Raw genomic sequence first — 21,405 nt, forward strand, 5'->3', positions numbered from 1 at the left:
GTTACAACTTCTGCCATAACATGAAAAATGTTATGACCATAAAAATATTACAACCTTTTTTTTCTATATATATAACTTTCCAATTTTATTTTGTATTTTTTTTCCTCAACCTTTTTTCTTTAAAAAAATATTTTTGTATTTTAATATTGTAAGACATTTTTCTTCTTAAGTGTTTTCAATTTTTTTCCGTGGTTAATACCGATACTACTCCTTGACCTTGTGACCTAATACTGATACTGCTCCTTGACCTTGTGACCTAATACTAATACTGCTCCTTGACCTTTTGACCTTGGCATGTGACTTGAAGTGAAGCGCACCAGAGTTCACATTCTTACAGGCGTGACAAAAGCAGACTTATTGAAGAGAACACAAGCCAGTCTTTCAAAGTCACAATGCCCCCCCTCCCTGGCCCCCCCTAACTGCTTCCACGTGTTAGCGTTTTCATCAAACATGCAGGAGCTAAAAATGACTTCAAAATGTTTTTTAGGGGTCTGAACTGGTTGCGTGCGTGTTTGTGTCGGCGTGCGTACATGCGTGCGTGTGTGTGTGTTTGTGTCAGGTCCCACCCCCACCCGCGAGGACCTACTTATTGGAGGTTGCTGCACCATAATAGAGTTGAGGTTTTTTGGGGTGCGTCCTCCATCCCGCCCAAGCTAACATTAAGTTTTGATGTGCTTGACCACCTCGTCGCCATAAGACGTGTATGTCTGCTCGCTAATATCATATATATACTGTATGTATATATATATATGTATATATATATATATATATATATATATATATATATATGTATATGTTTATGTATGTATGTATATATATGTATTATATTCATACATACAGTCGTGGTCAAAAGTTTACATCCACTTGTAAAGAACATAATGTCATGGCTGTCTTGAGTTTCCAATCATTTCTACAACACTTATTTTTTTGTGATAAAGTGATTGGAGCACATACTTGTTGGTCACAAAAAACATTCATGAAGTTTGGTTCTTTTATGAATTTATTATGGGTCTACTGAAAATGTGACCAAATCTGCTGGGTCAAAAGTATACATACGGCAATGTTAATATTTGGTTACATGTCCCTTGGCAAGTTTCACTGCAATGTGTTCTATATGGCTCGTCCATATTAAACTGTCATTTTAATTAGGGGTGGGGTTAGCTGGAGCCTAACCCAACTGACGTCCCTACTGGTGAGAGACGGGGTCACCCTAGACAAATGTTTTTGTAATTTTAAATTTAAAAACGTTTTTTTTCCAGTAGAATTTTTTTTTGTCAAATATTAAAATGCTATTTTTAATGGTATAATAATAATAATAATAATAGTTAAATAACGTAATCATTTTAGTTTTTTGATATTTAGCATTTATTCTTGTAAAAAAAATAATAATAATTGTTGTATTTCTACATCATTTTCTGTCAAATTAAAAAAAAAATGTTTTTGTCAATAAAAAATGTTTTTCCTGTAATATATTGCAATTTTTTTTTTTTCTAAATAGTTTGTCATCATGTAAAAGTTTGCTTTTATTCTTGTCAAAATTATGACTTTGTTCTTCTTTTTTACACAATTTCTTGTCAAATGTAAAATCTCGGGCTTGAGGCAGAGTCACCCTAAACTGGTCACCAAATGTCTTGTAATTTTACACAATTTCTTGTCAAACTTAAAAACGTTTTTTTTTATTTTTTTTTATAAAAAAAAAAAAAAAAAAAAATTGTAGAATATTTAACGTTAGATTAAATTAGATAGATTTATTGGTCCCCATGGGGAAATTCATTTTCACTGCCGTACATTTAAACAATAGACATTATCTTAATGTTATTTTTTTTAAATAACGTAATAGTTTTTGTGTTGTAATATTTTGCTTTTATTCTTGTCAAATTGACTTTTTTGTTGTAATTTTACACAATTTCTTGTCAAATTTAAAAAAGTTTTTTACCCAAAAATGTTTTTGTAGAATATTGAAATTTTATTTTTAATGTTATTTTTCATGTGTAACATTTTGTAATATTTTGTAATTGTAATTTTGCACAATTTCTTGTAAAATTTAAAAACGTCTTTAGAAGTAATAAATGTATAGTTTTTTTTTGTTAAATATTGAAGTGTTTTTTTTCTTTAAATAACATGAAATATTTTGAGTCTTATAATATTTTTGCCTTTGTTCTTGTCAAATTATGACTTTTTTGTTGTAATCTTACAACACTCAGATTAAAAAAACCGTTTTTGTTGGTAGAAAATATACATTTTTGTACGACATTGGAATTTTATTTTGGCACAAATAATTTGTTGCCATGTAATATTTTCAGTCTTGTAATATTTTGCATTTACTCTTGTTAAAATTATGACTTTTGTTGTTGCAATTTTACACAATTTTTTGTAAAATGTAAAAACTTTTTATAAGTAAAAAAATTATAATTTTTAATTGAATTTTTTATGTTTTTTTTTTAAATAACGTAATATCTTTAGTCTTGTAATATTTTGCATTTATTCTTGTCAAATTGTGTTTTTAGTGTAACACACAAAAAAATGTTTTGTCGGTAGAAGTATTTTTGTAATATATTATACTTTCCCAAAATCACTTGTTGGCATGTAAAAATGTGTGTGTGTTTTAATCTTGTCAAATCATGACTCTTTGTTGTAATTTGTTGTTAAAAAAAACAAAAAACTTTTTGTTGAAAGAAATTTTTGAAATTATTTTATTTCCTATCATATTTTGCCTTTATTTTGTCATTTTTTTGTGTAATGTAGGCATGTCCTCAGATGCATACCTGTCCCCCCTCGCATGCCAGTAAAATAACAGTGTTGGTGGGGTCTTCCTCCAATAAAAAATAGATGCTACACCCTTTAAAATATATTATTTTAGAAGTTTTGGTGTAATCTAAGCCGGTAGAAACGACTAAAATATAAAAATAAATGTGGTGTTCAACCCAGAAGATGGTGTTTTGCTTTGAAATATTGGACTTGCTCTCCAATCATGTCGTTGTTACTAAATGTCGTAAACTCGACCTACTTCCTGGTCCTGCCTGCAGCGCTAAGCCTTCTGGGTAATGCCATATACAAACATTTACTTCCGAGATTTTTTGTAGTCAACATTTAGTCATCCAGGATAAAACGATTAAGAATATATTTTCATTTGCGATGCCGACCTAGCAAAGAGGCAGCAGCTAATGTTAGAGATGTTGAAGTGTGATGATAATTCTTAAAGTTAGCACTATCAACAGTTGGCAAACGTGCTCTGCTTCTACTGCTCTCTGTATCAAGTCATATGTGAACTTTGAACTATTATGTTGCCTTTGAACTGTGTTTTCTGTTGGGTTTTTTTACCCGTCAGTGAATGCAACAGCAACCGGGATTCCGTGCTGTCCTACACGAGTGTGCGGAGTAACAGCTCCTACCTGGGGAGTGACGAGATGGGCTCAGGTAGCCAAGTCATTTTACTCTTTGCACTCACACACTACCAGTCCTTTTTTCAAGATAAAATACTGGGCTCGTTGCCACGTTTTACTTTGTGTGCCATGGACCACCACAGAAAGCTTGTCTGCCATTTTCTACGCAAGAAATGCGAAATCAAAGATGTGCTCAAGCAGCTAATTTTTTAAAGGCACGTTTTAAAATGACTATTACAAACTAAAAAAGGGGAATAAAAGAGCAAACACGTAAAAATGTAAGGATAAAAAGTTGCAATGTCGACTCTAATAACACAAAACTGTCATTGCTCAAAAAATAATAGTGAATCAAAATCAATGTTGTTATGAATGATTGACTTATCTAAGGCTCCAATTACTTCACATCAATTATTACACTTTGATACAATTTTGCCATAAAAAAATCAAAGTTTTTGTGACAAAAAGGGACTTTAAAATATAAAAATAAACATGAATTAATATTAAAATAATTCAATAAAAAAAAAGTATAATAAATAAAAACTTAGATTTGAAGTTGATCAAGAGACTTAAGCGTTGAAAGTAAAAATACGAAACAACACAAAAATGTGGGGACGCTTTTGGATCCCCAATAATTGTAGTGGTTATTTTTAAACTGTCATTATTTAAAAAAAAATACAATGTTGTTATTAAGGTTCCAAATACTTCACATGAAATATTAAATAAATAATAAAATAATAAATGTAACAAATAAATATTTAAATAATTAAATAATAAGTAAAAACTTATAATCGAAAAATAGATCTGAAGTCAATCCAGAGACTTAAGTGTTTAAAGTAAAACAAAAACAAAAAACAGAACAGAAAAGAAAAGAAAAATATGTTTTACTTATTTCTAACAATTTTATAAATGTGTCCCTTTTGGATTTTTTTAAACCGTCATAGCTAAAAAATAATAATAATTAATTAAAATCAATGTCATGAATTATCGACCTCTTTAAGGCTCCAATTACTTCACATCAAATATTCAAATTTTTTTTTTAATCTTTTATGCCGTTTTTGTTTAAGAAAACCCTGTTTTTATTGCAAAAATGGTTAATAATATCCCTAAAAAAAAAATCAAAGTGTAATATTTAATATGAAGTAATTGGAGCGTTAAATATGTCAATAAATCATGACAACATTGATTTTGATTCATTCTTTTTTTTTTTTGAGCAATGACAGTTTTTAATAATAAAACAAAATCCAGCTAAAATTACAAGGGATCCAAAGGGGCCATCCATCCATCCATCCATCTTCTTCCGCTTATCCGAGGTCGGGTCGCGGGGGCAGCAGCCTAAGCAGGGAAGCCCAGACTTCCCTCTCCCCAGCCACTTCGTCCAGCTCTTCCTGTGGGACCCCGAGGCGTTCCCAGGCCAGCCGGGAGACATAGTCTTCCCAACGTGTCCTGGGTCTTCCTCGCGGCCTCCTACCGGTCGGACGTGCCCTAAACACCTCCCTAGGGAGGCGTTCGGGTGGCATCCTGACCAGATGCCCGAACCACCTCATCTGGCTCCTCTCGATGTGGAGGAGCAGCGGCTTTACTTTGAGCTCCTCCCGGATGGCAGAGCTTCTCACCCTATCTCTAAGGGAGAGCCCCGCCACCCGGCGGAGGAAACTCATTTCGGCCGCTTGTACCCGTGATCTTGTCCTTTCGGTCATAACCCAAAGCTCATGACCAGAGGTGAGGATGGGAACGTAGATCGACCGGTAAATTGAGAGCTTTGCCTTCCGGCTCAGCTCCTTCTTCACCACAACGGACCGATACAGCGTCCGCATTACTGAAGACGCCGCACCGATCCGCCTGTCGATCTCACGATTCACTCTTCCCTCACTCGTGAACAAGACTCCGAGGTACTTGAACTCCTCCACTTGGGGCAAGATCTCCTCCCCAACCCGGAGATGGCACTCCACCCTTTTCCGGGTGAGAACCATGGACTCGGACTTGGAGGTGCTGATTCTCATCCCAGTCGCTTCACACTCAGCTGCGAACCGATCCAGTGAGAGCTGAAGGTCCTGGCCAGATGAAGCCATCAGGACCACATCATCTGCAAAAAGCAGAGACCTAATCCTGCAGCCACCAAACCAGATCCCCTCAACGCCTTGACTGCGCCTAGAAATTCTGTCCATAAAGGTTATGAACAGAATCGGTGACAAAGGGCAGCCTTGGCGGAGTCCAATCCTCACTGGAAACGTGTCCGACTTACTACCGGCAATGCGGACCAAGCTCTGGCACTGATCATACAGGGAGCGGACTGCCACAATCAGACAGTCCGATACCCCATACTCTCTGAGCACTCCCCACAGGACTTCCCGAGGGACACGGTCGAATGCCTTCTCCAAGTCCACAAAACACATGTAGACTGGTTGGGCAAACTCCCATGCACCCTCAAGGACCCTGCCGAGAGTATAGAGCTGGTCCACAGTTCCACGACCAGGACGAAAACCACACTGTTCCTCCTGAATCCGAGGTTCGACTATCCGGCGTAGCCTCCTCTCCAGTACACCTGAATAGACCTTACCGGGAAGGCTGAGGAGTGTGATCCCACGATAGTTAGAACACACCCTCCGGTTCCCCTTCTTAAAGAGAGGAACCACCACCCCGGTCTGCCAATCCAGTGGTACCGCCCCCGATGTCTACGCGATGCTGCAGAGTCTTGTCAACCAAGACAGCCCCACAGCATCCAGAGCCTTAAGGAACTCCGGGCGGATCTCATCTACCCCTGGGGCCTTGCCACCGAGGAGCTTTTTAACTACCTCAGCAACCTCAGCCCCAGAAATAGGAGAGCCCACCACAGACTCCCCAGGCACTGCTTCCTCATAGGAAGACGTGTTGGTGGGATTGAGGAGGTCTTCGAAGTATTCTCTCCACCGATCCACAACATCCGCAGTCGAGGTCAGCAGAACACCATCCTCGCCATACACGGTGTTGATAGTGCACTGCTTCCCCTTCCTGAGGCGGCGGATAGTGGTCCAGAATTGCTTCGAAGCCGTCCGGAAGTCGTTTTCCATGGCCTCACCGAACTCCTCCCATGTCCGGGTTTTTGCCTCTGCGACCGCTGAAGCAGCACACCGCTTGGCCTGTCGGTACCTGTCCGCTGCCTCAGGAGTCCTATGAGCCAAAAGAACCCGATAGGACTCCTTCTTCAGCTTGACGGCATCCCTCACCGCCGGTGTCCACCAACGGGTTCTAGGATTACCGCCACGACAAGCACCAACTACCTTGCGGCCACAGCTCCAATCAGCCGCCTCGACAATAGAGGCGCGGAACATGGTCCATTCGGACTCAATGTCCAGCACCTCCCTCGTGACATGTTCAAAGTTCTTCCGGAGGTGGGAATTGAAACTCTCTCTGACAGGAGACTCTGCCAGACGTTCCCAGCAAACCCTCACAATGTGTTTGGGCCTGCCAGGTCTGTCCGGCATCCTCCCCCACCATCGCAGCCAACTCACCACCAGGTGGTGATCGGTAGAAAGCTCCGCCCCTCTCTTCACCCGAGTGTCCAAAACATGAGGCCGCAAATCCGATGACACAACTACAAAGTCGATCATGGAACTGCGGCCTAGGGTGTCCTGGTGCCAAGTGCACATATGGACACCCTTATGTTTGAACATGGTGTTTGTTATGGACAATCTGTGACGGGCACAAAAGTCCAATAACAAAACACCGCTCGGGTTCAGATCCGGGCAGCCATTCTTCCCAATCACGCCTCTCCAGGTTTCACTGTCGCTGCCAACATGAGCATTGAAGTCCCCCAGTAGAACGAGGGAATCACCCGGGGGAGCACTCTCAAGTACTCCCTCGAGTGAATCCAAAAAGGGTGGGTACTCTGAGCTGCGGTTTGGCGCGTAAGCGCAAACCACAGTCAGGACCCGTTCCCCCACCCGAAGGCGGAGGGAAGCTACCCTCTCGTCCACCGGGTTGAACTCCAACGTACAGGCTCTGAGCCGGGGGGCAACAAGAATTGCCACCCCAGCCCGTCGCCTCTCACTGCCGGCAACGCCAGAGTGGAAGATAGTCCAGCCCCTCTCGAGAGAACTGGTTCCAGAGCCCTTGCTGTGCGTCGAAGTGAGTCCGACTATATCTAGTCGGAACTTCTCCACCTCGCGCACTAGCTCAGGCTCCTTCCCCCCCAGCGAGGTGACGTTCCACGTCCCAAGAGCTAGCTTCTGTAGCCGAGGATCGGACCGCCAAGTGCCCTGCCCTCGGCTGCCGCCCAGCTCACATCGCACCCGACCTCTATGGCCCCTGCTATGGGTGGTGAGCCCATTGGAGGGGGGACCCACGTTGCCTCTTCGGGCTGTGCCCGGCCGGGCCCCATGGGGACAGGCCCGGCCACCAGGCGCTCGCCATCGTGCCCCACCTCCGGGCCTGGCTCCAGAGGGGGGCCCCGGTGACCCGCGTCCAGGCAAGGGAAATCTGGGTTCCTTAATCGTTTTCTTCATAGAGGTCTTCGAGCTGCTCTTTGTCTGATCCCTCACCTAGGACCAGTTTGTCTTGGGAGACCCTACCAGGGGGCATCAAGCCCCCGGACAACATAGCTCCTAGGATCATTGGGACACGCAAACTCCTCTACCACGTTAAGGTGGCAGCTCAGAGAGGAGTCCAAAGGGGCCTCATTCATAAAAGTGTTAAAAATAAGTCATATATGTATTTTTTTACTTTTAACTCCAAAATCTCTAGATCAACTTCAAATCTTGTTGTCGATTATTACTTGTCCTTGTTTTTGTTGTTTTTTGTCATAAAAGCAATTTGTGTTATTAAAGTAAATATTGCAATTTATTCTTGTAACATTTCACGTTTGCTTTTTTTCCCCACTTTTTATTGATTTTATTTGTATGATAGTATTTTCAGAATGTGCCACAGGCCCCTTAAAACATTTTTAAAAAAAAAGTTTTTTAAAAAGTAAAAAAAATAAAATAAAGTTTTAGAAAAAAGTAAACAAGTTAAAAAAAAAAAGTACAAAAAGTTTTTTTTAAAGGTAAAAAAATATATATTTTTTTTAAGTTTTCAAAAAAGTTTTTTTTTTTAATTAATAAAAAAAACTACAAAAAAGTTTTCAAAAAAGTAAAAAACTAATAAAAAATAAAAGTTTAAAGAAAAGTATGATTTAACATTATGGCCCTTTTGGATCCCTGAAAATTTTAGTGACATTTTTTTTTTTTATTGTCTCTGCTCAAAAAAAAAAAAAAAAATATATATATATATATATATATATATATATATATATACTTTAAATAATTTTGTTGTAATGAAATATTGACCTACAGTTGAAAGGGGATTCATATTCGTTTGCGATTTACCTGACACATGAAACGTGACGAATCCATCCACTCCGCCAGATGGCAGTAGAGTGTTTAATATCCTAAAATGTGTTTTGTGGCAATTCCAACTTTGACCACGGCGTCAGTTGCTAAGCAGAATCACGCTTTCCATCCCCCCTCTTTCTCTCACACGAGATCCACCCAGGAATGGGTTCCATAAGAATCCCTTCCCTACTGTACTTACTTCAGTTCTAAAGATAAAAAAAAAAAAATTTAATATTGTATTGGTTTTGAAAAAGAAAAATATCAAAATGGCCGCCGCATGTTTTGTTTTTAGGGTGAAAAAGTTTGTTGTTCTAATTTTGAGGAGATATAACAATTGATGTTCCTGTTGCTAGGAGATGAGTTGCCGTGCGACATGAGGATCCCCTCAGACAAGCAGGACAAGTTACATGGTTGTCTGGAGCATCTGTTCAACCAGGTAGGGGTGTGTGTGTGCGTGTGTGTGTGTGTGTGTGTGTGTGTGTGTGTGTGTGTGTGTGTAGCAGTGTTGTCATGATTTTGTGTGTGTTAAAAAAATAAAAATAAAATATTTCGATAAATAAATAAGTTGGAGTTGATCGAGAGGCTTAACCGTTAAAAGTAAAATAAAAAAAAACGTATTTTTAACAATTTTATGAGTGGGACGCTTTTGGATCCCTGAAAATTTTAGTGGTTATTTTTAAATACATATTTTGTGTGATTGATTTTTTTTTTAATAATTTAAAAAAAGGCATTGAACATGAAAAAACAAAATAATACACCTAATAAGAATAATTCTAAATTAATCAAATGTGTCGATAAATAATAAATAAAAACATAGATCTGGAGTTGACTTAATTAATTGCTTTACAAGATGGCGCCCCCGTGGCTGACGTCTTTTGCGTCGTCCTCCCGACAACAACTACGTTTTTTATTTATTATAGTCCTAATTTGCATCCTAAATGCAAAGTTATTGCACGCAACAGTGAGATATAACAAAGATGCACTTCTGGACATCGGAAAAGCTCACCATGAACTCACTTATAGTCTGACGGGCTTCAACTTTCTGCTACAACGAGACCCCGCTAACCACAGCCAGACCAAAACAACAACAAGGTGGCGAGGCAAGAGAGCGGGGCTACATGCTAGTCTAAAGGCTAGAGCTACACGAGCTACACGACCACCACTACCAAGCCTGCTGCTAGCTAACGTGCGCTCGCTCAACAACAAGCTGGATGAGCTAAGAACCAGGATTACATCCCAGCGTGAACTGGGAGAATCCTGTGCTCTTATTTTCACGGAAACCTGGCTTTCGCACAGCATCCCAGACTCTGCCATCCAGCTAACAACGCACTCAGTCTACCGTGGAGACCGGACAAAGGCTTCAAGAAAGGCGAGAGGCAGCGGCGTCTGTGTTTACGTGAGTAACAGCTGGTGCTCGGACGTACAAGTGGTTGAAAGACACTGCTCGGACAACATTGACTTTTTGATGGTGAAATGCAGACCATTTTACCTGCCAAGGGAGTTCAGTGCAGTGTTTATACTTTCTGTTTACATCCCGCCACGGGCGGATTCCACAACAGCGCTGGGGCTGCTGCATGACGTCATCAGTAAACAAGAGACCGCACACCCCGATGCTACGTTCATGGTAGCTGGGGATTTTAACTACCGCAACCTAAAGAGTGTCCTCCCGAAATACCATCAGTATGTGAACTTTCCTACGAGGGAGAAAAACACTCTGGACCAGGTGTACTGCAACGTGAGGGGAGCCTACAAGGCTGTACCCAGACCACACTTTGGACTATCTGATCACATCTCAGCTTTTCTATATCCAGCGTACAGACAGCGCCTCAAGCAAGCCCCCCCAGTGGGTAAAACTGTTAAAGTGTGGAATGAAGACACTGAACTAGTGCTTCAGGACTGCTTTGGGAGTACAGACTGGGACATGTTCATGCTCAGAGGGATGACGGTACAGTGGAGACAGAGGAATATGCTTCCAGTGTAACTGGCTACATCAGCACATGTGTGGAAAACATTGTGCCCACAAAACAATACAAGATATACCCAAACCAAAAACCCTGGATTAACTGTGATGTTCGGTCCAAGCTACATGCCAGCTCCACTGCATTTGTCTCAGGCAACGCTGAGGACTACAAGAAGGCCAGATATGACCTGTGTAAATCCATCAGCGAGGCCAAGGGACAATACAGACTAAAGCTGGAGGGATTCTACTCCACCACAGATTCCCGGCGCATGTGGCAAGGCCTGCAACACACCACAGACTACAAGCAGGAGAGCAGGGGGGTCACAAACAGCCAACCCTCACTGCCAGATGAGCTGAATGAGTTGTACGCCCACTTCGAGGTCCTCAACGCCAACCAACAGAGAGGGGTTCTGACAACGGAGCGCACGCAGGACCCACCACTCTCTGTGACAACAGCAGAGGTACGTACAGTTCTGAGGAGAACAAACCCACGGAAGTCAGCCGGCCCAGACAACATCCCTGGCCGGGCCCTCAGGGTGTGTTCATCAGAGCTGGCTGACGTGCTTGCTGACATATACAACTTATCACTAGCACAAGCTGTTGTGCCCACCTGCTTCAAGACCACCACCAACGTGCCCCTGCCAAAGAAAAACACTGTGACCTGTCTGAATGACTATCGCCTCGTTGCACTCACCCCAATAGTGATGAAGTGCTTCGAGAGGATAGTCATGTCACACATCAAGAAGACCATCCCAGACACACTGGACCTTTACAGTTTGCTGAGGATGCAGTCAACACCGTCATCCACACCACCCTCAACCACTTGGAGGGCAAGGACACCTGTGCCAGGCTATTATTCATCGACTACAGCTCTGCTTTTAACACGGTCATCCCACAAAAACTCACTGCTAAACTCCTCACTGTTGGTCTGACACCGGCTCTCTGTGACTGGGTCCTGAACTTTCTCACAAACCGGCCCCAGTCAGAGTCGGCAACCAGACATCAGGCACAAAGGTTCTAAGCACAGGGACCCCCCAAGGCTGCGTGCTGAGCCCCCTATTGTACACCCTCTTCACACACGACTGTGTGGCCTCCCAGAACAACACCAGTATCATCAAGTTTGCAGATGATACTACGGTCGTCGGACTGATCACCGGGGGAGCTGAGGCAGCGTACAGAAGGGAGGTAGCGGAACTGGTAGCCTGTTTAAAAAATAAAATGTCATGAATTATTGAAATATTTAAGGTTCCAATTACTTTACATCAATTATTACACTTTGAAATATTTTTTGGGGGTAAAATATTGTATATTTTGTGTGTTTGATAACATTTTTTTAAAAATAAAAGTTTTTGCAGGGAAAAAGGGCATAAAACATGAAAAAATAAAATAACAAACATATTAAAAAAATAATAAAATATTTCGATAAATAAAGAAGTTGGAGTTGATCAATAGACTTAAAAGCGTTAAAAGTAAATTAAAAAAAAGAAAAAAAGAGTGGGACCCTTTTGGATCCCCAAAAATTGTAGTGGTTATTTTTAAATTGTTATTATTTTAAAAATAAAAGTTGTTCTGAATTATTGACGTATCTAAGGTTCCAAATACTGTTATATATTACACTTTGAAAATTTTACACAGCTAAAGAAGGACTTCCCTATTAATCCCCGGAAAAACCCGCCAGGTGAACAGCTGATTTTACGACTTCTGGTGCTGACATAAGACAACCTGAGTCCCACATGTGACCATAGGATGAACAAATACACTACGCTACTAAGACTGTAGTGGCCATTAACAGTTAGCTTCTACAGCTGGGTTGCCCAAAGTGCGGCATCTGTGGTCCGTGACTCCTTTGTCATCGGCCTTAAGCACATTACAAAAAACTAACAATAGAGAATTGCACCCCCGGTGGTGAAATCTATCAAAATGAGGGTGGTCCCAAAAAGGAGGGATTTTTCAAATTGACTGTTTGTCGCTTTTAAAAGTGCTCCCCCTCTGGTTAACATATGTAATAACAAGTGTGTGTAAGAAATTTAATTGTGCCCCCTTTGGCCAAAATTAATAATAATAATAAAATATGTATCTACTGTCATAACTTGAAGTAAATAATGAAGATTAAAAACCAATTACAAACAGAAAATAAAAAAACTAACTAAAAACTTACCTTTTTTGTATTGGCATAGTATGTACATATTATTATTATTGTAATTACAAATCTTTATATATCTAGAAAGGGTGGTCCTAAAGAGGTAGGCATTTTTCAGAGGTCTCAAAAAGGTAACAAATACAAGAATGTGTGTGTGTGTGTGTGTGTGTGTGTGTGTGTGTGTGTGTGTGTGTGTGTGTGTGTGTGTGTGTGTGTGTGTGTGTGTGTGTGTGTGTGTGTGTGCGTGTGCGTGTGTGTGAGACAAGCAGTGTTGTAATGAATGTGTGTGTGTGACATGCAGTGTTGTCATGATTGTGCATGTGTGTGTGTGCAGGTGGACGCCATCAACACTCTGCTCAAAGGCAGCGTCATGACCAAGGCCTGCGAGCAGACCAAGCACTTTCACGCTGACCACAGCCAACCAGGTGTGTGTGTGTGTGTGTGTGTGTGTGTGTGTGTGTGTGTGTGTGTGTGTGTGTGTGTGTGTGTGTGTGTGTGTGTGTGTGTGTGTGTGTGTGTGTGTGTGTGTGTGTCAGCCACAAAGTCATGGCTGGTGTTGTGTGGGCAGAGTTTGGACAAATGGAGAACTGGACAGTTGGCTGTCGTTACACTATACACAAGAACATCCAGGAGGACCCTTGGAACCTTCCCAGTGCCATCAAGACTCTGGTGGAGAGCCTGCAGACTTTTGTGGATGGTTTGTTCAACACAAGCACACACACACACACACACACACACACACACACAAGTCTAATTAACACGTCCTTAAAATTCACTCACACAATCAATCCCTGATGTCAGCTTCCCAAAAACATATTTATTATAATTATTATTTATATCATAATTATTATAATTATGATAAAGGTTGTTCTATTGTTTTTATTATTCTTTTATTTTATAATTGTTTGTATTATTATTGGTATAATTATTATTATTATGACTGCTATTGATATTATTACTATTATCATTAAAATAAATACAAAAATACTATTATTATTATTACTGCATGATTATTGCTATTATTATCATTATAATTGGTTAGTTATTGTTCTTTATTATTATTATTATTAATAGGCAGAAACATTAATTTTCACACATTTCCTTTTTATCTTGATTTTTAAATTTGTTAGAAAAAACTCACAATATAGGCCCAAAGGACGCAGCTTTCCAAAAATTACTGTCTTTATTATTATTATTATTATTATTAGGCAGAAACATTGATTTTCACACAGTTTCTTTTTTTCTTCATTTTTAAATTTGTTGCAAAAACTCACACTGTAGGAAAAATGGCAGCTTCTCAAAATTTCTGTCTTTATTATTATTATTAATATTGCTTAATTATTATTATTAATATTAAGCCGCAACATTGGTTTTCACACGTTTCCTTTTTTCCTGCATTTTTTTAGTTTGTTACAAAAACTCACACTACAAGGACGGAAAATTGCAGCTTCCCAAAAATTGCTAATAATATTATTATTATTATTATTATTATTATTAGATATTGGAATTATTTGGCAGTAAAATAGATTTTTATGCATTGTTATTTTTCTTACATTGTTTTATTTGTAACAAAACATCCTTCAAGGTCCTCTGGTTGAAAAATGTTAGCTTCCCAAAAACTGCTGTTAATATTATTGTATAATGATTAATAATATTATTATTATAATTTGTAGGCAGGGGCAGCACGGTGGAACAGGGGTTAGTGCATGTGCCTCACAATATTAAGGTCCTGAGTAATCCTGAGTTCAATCCCGGGGTCGGGATCTTTCTGTGTGGAGTTTGCATGTTCTCCCTGTGACTGCGTGGGTTCCCTCCGGGTACTCCGGCTTCCTCCCACCTCCAAAAACATGCACCTGGGGATAGGTTGATTGGCAACACTAAATTGGCCCTAGTGTGTGAATGTGAGTGTGAATGTTGTCTGTCTATCTGTGTTGGCTCTGTGATGAGGTGGCGACTTGTCCAGGGTGTACCCCGCCTTCCGCCCGAATGCAGCTGGGATAGGCTCCAGCACCCCCAGCGACCCCAAAAGGGACAAGCGGTAGAAAATAGATGGATGGATGTTTTTATTTTCAACTAGTCAGTCATATGAAACTACTTCAGCCTGAAATGTAAATACTAATAATATACATTAGGATTGTAAACATCAAATACTAATAATATACATTAAGATTGTAAACATCAAATACTAATAATATACATTAAATGTAAACATTAAATACTAATAATACATGAGGATTGTAAACATCAAATACTAATAATATACATTAAATGTAAACATTAAATACTAATAATATACATTAAATGTTAAATTGGCAACACTAAATTGTCCCTAGTGTGTGAATGAGTGTGAATGTTGTCTGTCTATCTGTGTTGGCCCTGTGATGAGGTGGCGACTTGTCCAGGATGTACCCCGCCTTCCGCCCGAATGCAGCTGAGATAGGTTTCAGCACCCCCCGCGACCCCGAAAGGGACAAGCGGTACAAAATAGATGGATGGATAGATTATACTGTACATTAGGATTGTAAACATCAAATACTAATAATATACATTAAATGTAAACATCAAATAATAATAAAATACATTTGGATTGTAAACATAAAATACCAATATTATACTGTACACTAAATGTAAACATAAAATACTAATAATCTACATTAGGATTGTAAACATCAAATACTAATAATATACATTAGGATTGTATACATCAAATATTAATAATCTACATTAGGATTGTATACATCAAATACTAATAATATACATTAAATGTAAACATCAAATACTAATAACATACATTAGGAATGTAAACATTGAATACTAATAATATACATTTAAAAGTAAACATCAAATACTAACAATATACATTAGGATTGTATACATCAAATACTTATAATATACATTAAATGTAAACATCAAATAATACCGTATTTTTCGGACTATAAGTCCCAGTTTTTTTCATAGTTTGGCCGGGGGTGCGACTTATACTCAGGAGCGACTTATGTGTGGAATTATTAACACATTACCGTAAAATATCAAATAATATTATTTAGCTCATTCACGTAAGAGACTAGACGTATAAGATTTCATGGGATTTAGCGATTAGGAGTGACAGATTGTTTGGTAAACGTATAGCATGTTCTATATGTTATAGTTATTTGAATGACGCTTACCATAATATGTTACGTTAACATACCAGGCACGTTCTCAGTTGGTTATTTATGCCTCATATAACGTACACTTATTCAGCCTGTTGTTCACTATTCTTTATTTATTTTAAATTGCCTTTCAAATGTCTATTCTTGGTGTTGGATTTTATCAAATAAATTTCCCCAAAAAATGCGACTTATACTTCAGTGCGACTTATATATGTTTTTTTCCTTCTTTATTATGCATTTTCGGCCGGTGCGACTTATACTCCGGAGCGACGAAAAATACGGTAATAATATACATAAGGATTGTATACATCAAATACTAATAACATACATTAGGATTGTAAACATCAAATAAACATCAAATACTAATAATATACATTTAAATGTAAACATCAAATACTAATAATATACATTTAAATGTAAACATCAAATACTAAAAATATACATTAGGATTGTATCCATCAAATACTTATAATATACATTAAATGTAAATATCAAATACTAATAATATACTTTAGGATTGAAACCCTTTTATAACACAACACATACACAACGAATACACGACTAATACGTAACAAATACACAACTAATACTTAACAACAAATACACAACACAATACATAACACAACACAACGAATACACAACACAACAAGAAAGAGAAAGAAAAAAAAAAAATCGGTCTAAGCCTGGGCCCCTGGAGAGGGGGTCCAGACTGAGGCCAAGGGAAAAAACAACTCATAGCCATCGCACACATCCCTCTTACATGTGTGTAAGAGGGAAACATCAAAGAACACAAAGGACATTAAATACATTAAAAGAGCATAGCTGATGCAACCAGCCACTTCTACATACAGCTATGAATAAAAAGTAAAAGAAACATATACACTGTGGTGGCCTCTGCGGTGTTCCACGCCATTGTCTGCTGGGGTGGGGGAAGCATGGCCAGAGACAGGAGCAGACCCAACAAAGCAACCAAGAGAGCCGACTCCACTCTCGACCGCCCACTAACTCGGCCAGTGTCCGGTCCGCATGGATGAGCGAGGATCAATCAATCAATCAATGTTTATTTATATAGCCCTAAATCACAAGTGTCTCAAAGGGCTGCACAAGCCACAACGACATCCTTGATTTAGATCCCACATCAGGGCAAGGAAAAACTCAACCCAGTGGAATGCGTCTATGGAGACTGAGGTGTCCGATACCTGCTCATTCAGCCAAGACACTGTGAAGCCTGTCCTTTCCGGCGCTCAGTGCTCGCTCCGCAGCTCTGTTCTTTTCATCTGCATCTCTTCCAGTCTCTCCAAACGGACTCTGGTGTGGCAGAGACCCAACAGCTGGTCTCCATGGCCAAAAGGCTCCTGGCAGGCAGATCCAGAAGTCCACAAAAAAGCACAGCAGAAGTCACGAAAGTGCCACCCCTTGTCACGCAGTCCCAAAGGGTCCTGAACCAAAAGGCAATATATATATATATATATATATATATATATATATATATATATATATATATATATATATATATATATATACACACATATATATAATAACATAAAAGGATGACACAAGAGCACAGAGCTCCTGCCAACAGCAGCCACTACAGCGGCGCCATCTTGGAAAAAAAGACACACAAAAAAACACACGACGTAACAAATACACGACACAATGCAACAAATATACAACACAACAAATACACAATGCAACAAATATTCACCACAGCAATTACACAACACAACAAATGCACACCACAACCAATACACAACACAACAATAACACAACACAACAAATACAACACGGAACAAATACACAACACAACAATTACACAACACGACAATTACACAAAACAACAATTACACAATACAATAAATACACAACACAACAAATACAGGTACACACCTTATCAGAACTTTGTGCTGCATGCTTTACATGGTCAACAGTGGCGCCATCTAGTGGACAAATATAAGATCCATGTGATTTGTGTTTTTTCTTCAACAGACGGGAAGAACCAGCTTCTACTGGCCTTGCTCAAGTGCACAGGTAGTGGAATGTTGTTATTATTAATAACATATATATATATATTATTGTTAATAACTTATATTGTTATTATTCATAACTTACATATATATTATTATTCATAATGTATATATATAGTTATTATTATTTACATGTAAATATATTGTTATTATTAATAACTTATGGATATATTATTATTTATAACATATAAATATATTGTTATTATTAATAACTTATAGATATGTTATTATTAATAACCTATAAATATATTATTATTAATAATAACATAGTTATATTTGTATTGTTAATAACGTATAGATATATTGTTATTATTAATAACATAAATATATTGTTGTTATTAATAATTTATAGATATTGTGTTAATATTGATAACTTATATATATCTTGTTATTATTCATAGCATACAGATATATTATTAGTAATAACGTGTATATATATATATATATATATATATATATATATTGTTAATATTAATTACTTATAGATATGTTGTTATTATTAATAACCTGTAGATATATTATTATTGATAACTTATAGATACATTGTTATTAATAATAAGTGAAGTGAAGTGAATTATATTTACATAGCGCTTTTCTCCAGTGACTCAAAGCGCTTTTACATAGTGAAACCCAATATCTAAGTTACATTTAAACCAGTGTGGGTGGCACTGGGAGCAGGTGGGTAAAGTGTCTTGCTCAAGGACACAACGGCAGGGACTAGGATGGTGAAAGAGGGGATCGGCACGGCCACTCTACCAACCGAGCTATACCGCCCCATAATAACCTATAGATGTATTTTTATTATTATTAATAACCTATGGATATATTGTTATGATTAATAACTTATAGATATATTGGAATTATTAATAACTTATACATATATTGTTATTAATAATAACGTATAGATATATTATTATTAATAACTTTACGATATATTGATCTATCGATCATAAAAGAGTTTCTATTCCCGTCAGACACGTCGCTGCAGCTGCGACGCGACGTCATCTTTTGCCAGGTCGCCACGTCGGCCGTGTGCACGCTGGCCGAGCAGCTGCTGGCGGCGTTACGATGCCGCTTCAACAACGCCGGCGAGTACCAGGAGGACGGCAAGGAGACCAGCAGGAAGTGGCTGGAGCAGGTGTCCGCCATCGGCGTGCTCATGCACTTCCAGTCCACGCTAGCACCCCATGTGGTGAGGACATGTATTACACCTTATGTACTTGAATTCATACATCATACGGAATTACACACTAGCGCCCCATGTGGTGAGGACATGTATTACACCTTATGTACTTGAATTCATACATCATACGGTATCACACACTGGCGCCCCATGTGGTGATGACATGTATTACACCTTATGTACTGTTTTTATGTGTCTTTCTTTCTTTATTTTTCTCCTTCTTACTTTCTCTCTCTCTCTCTCTCTCTCTCTCTCTCTCTCTCTCTCTCTCTCTCTCTCTCCCCCTTCCTCCGTGCTCCAGCGGGAGGAGAGGACCATGCTGGAGGACACCAAGGCGTGTCTGTGGGACTTGGACAAAGTGAGCGTGTTCTTCAGGCCACTGGAGGACGAGTGTCTGCTGGCCAGTGAGTGACAAACAACGCTCAGAGGAAACTTTCAGGCACATTTTTATGTTTGCTTTGACACACTTTAGAGTAGCTTGCATATATTCACTAGCTACCCCCCGAGAACCACTCCACGCACAGCCATTATTGGAGTGGTGTCGTTATCCGGGGTTGCACGAGTTCCGCCTGCACTGGGGCGCTGCGGTTCACGTGTACATCCGCACGTTCACGGCCACTCGTGCTTGCTCGGGGAAGAAATCCGCTTTCACTCGTGTGAACCGCATCTCCCCATTGCCAGCACTGTGGCTGACTGTTGGCAAGAATGTGTAGCCAGATATAGTTGTGTTGCAGATTGATTTTCAATGGATAGTTGTAAACTGTATACTGACTACTCTAAAGTGCACCTTTACTAGTATATATCAGGTAGATAAGGTTAATTTCAGGGTTTTTTTTACTTTTTTGTGTTAGTAAAGAAGAATCTTTACCATCTTGACTTGTACAGATCAAAATAATACCGTAGTTGTTCATGATTTTTGTAATAATAATACAAGGGCTAGCATTTATTGTTTTAAATCAATAATATACATTTTAATGTTATTAATAATACAAGTGCTTGTATGTTTTTTTAAATAATATTATAAGTGCTGGAATTTGTTAATATTTTTTAAATAATAAAAATGCTAGCATTGAGTATTGTTGTTATTTATATTAAAACAAGTGGTAGCATTTATTATTATATTTATTATTACAAATACAATTGCTTGCTTGCATTAATATTTTTTAGTAGTAATTAGAGCTAGCATTTATTTACTAAATGAATAATGAAAGTGCTAGAATGTTTTATTGTTCATAATAAATGTGCAATTTATTTATTTTTATTTATAAAAATCAAAGTGCTTGCATGTATTATTAATCTTATTAGTAAAAAGAGCTACTTTTTTAAATAAATAATGAAAGTGCTAGCATTTATTATTTCTATGAATAATATTAATAAAAGGTCTAGCTTTATTTATGATTTTTATTATTAATAATAATATTTATGGCATTCATTATTTTTGTACGTTTGAGAATCTTTGAGGACGCTACAAAATACAATACATCTAAAACAAGAAATACATTCTTATCAATACATGTACTGTAGTATTAATATTAATATTGAAGAATTAATGTATATAATTCCGTACTACATATATAGGTCTGCGTTACCTGGTGGTGGTTTGAGCACACTGCAGCTAGGCCTGGATAGTCCCACTCCTTAATGCTGCAGGATTCTCACAGGAATACCACGTTACTTACTTTAGGACGCTGTTTTTCTGTTGGATTGATGTCTTGTGGGGTACGTTGTGGGTGTCTCCAGCGATGCAATTTGTGCTTTTTCAGTAAACCTTTGTTTTGTTTTGTGTTTTTGTCTGATCGAGTGCTTTGTGTCGGCCGCAGACTCTCCCGTGTGCTACCAGGTGGAAGGCAGCCGCCAGGCGCTGAAGGTGACGCTCCACCTGGACAGCTGCCTCTTCAGCGAGCTGCCAAGTCGGCTGCAGAACGGAGGAAGCCTCAAACTTCACACGGTTCTCTTCACCAGAGGTACGAAATGCTGGCAGGTTCAACATGAGGATGTGCGCTGCACTGCCCCCTACTGGGGAACTGTCTTTACTACAGACGAGGATGTGCTGCACTGCCCCCTACTAGAGAACTGTCTTTACTACAGAGAGGCGATTTTTCAAGGAGGAACAATTAATATTTCAACTAGATGAGTTCTTTGTATTATGTGTACATCTCGTTTAAATAATACCGAAATAATCTGTATACATGTATTTTTTACACAACATATTATGAAT

The 21,405-nt window shown here is 38.8% G+C and overlaps 1 protein-coding gene across 2 annotated transcripts in view; it reads left to right on the forward strand.

Moving 5' to 3' along the window:
* prex1 (phosphatidylinositol-3,4,5-trisphosphate-dependent Rac exchange factor 1) overlaps positions 1-21,405 on the forward strand; it is a 245,354-nt gene that overhangs the window by 203,232 nt on the left and 20,717 nt on the right. For both annotated transcript variants that reach the window (XM_061985632.2, XM_061985633.2), the window contains exons 27-34: positions 3,329-3,417; positions 9,082-9,164; positions 13,163-13,253; positions 13,397-13,525; positions 17,967-18,008; positions 18,979-19,196; positions 19,489-19,591; positions 21,008-21,151. In XM_061985632.2, the coding sequence (XP_061841616.1) occupies positions 3,329-3,417; positions 9,082-9,164; positions 13,163-13,253; positions 13,397-13,525; positions 17,967-18,008; positions 18,979-19,196; positions 19,489-19,591; positions 21,008-21,151 (899 nt within the window). The remainder of the gene's footprint in view (positions 1-3,328; positions 3,418-9,081; positions 9,165-13,162; positions 13,254-13,396; positions 13,526-17,966; positions 18,009-18,978; positions 19,197-19,488; positions 19,592-21,007; positions 21,152-21,405) is intronic.

The sequence above is a fragment of the Nerophis lumbriciformis genome, linkage group LG23 (assembly GCF_033978685.3).
Source record: "Nerophis lumbriciformis linkage group LG23, RoL_Nlum_v2.1, whole genome shotgun sequence".
Lineage (NCBI taxonomy): Eukaryota > Metazoa > Chordata > Actinopteri > Syngnathiformes > Syngnathidae > Nerophis > Nerophis lumbriciformis.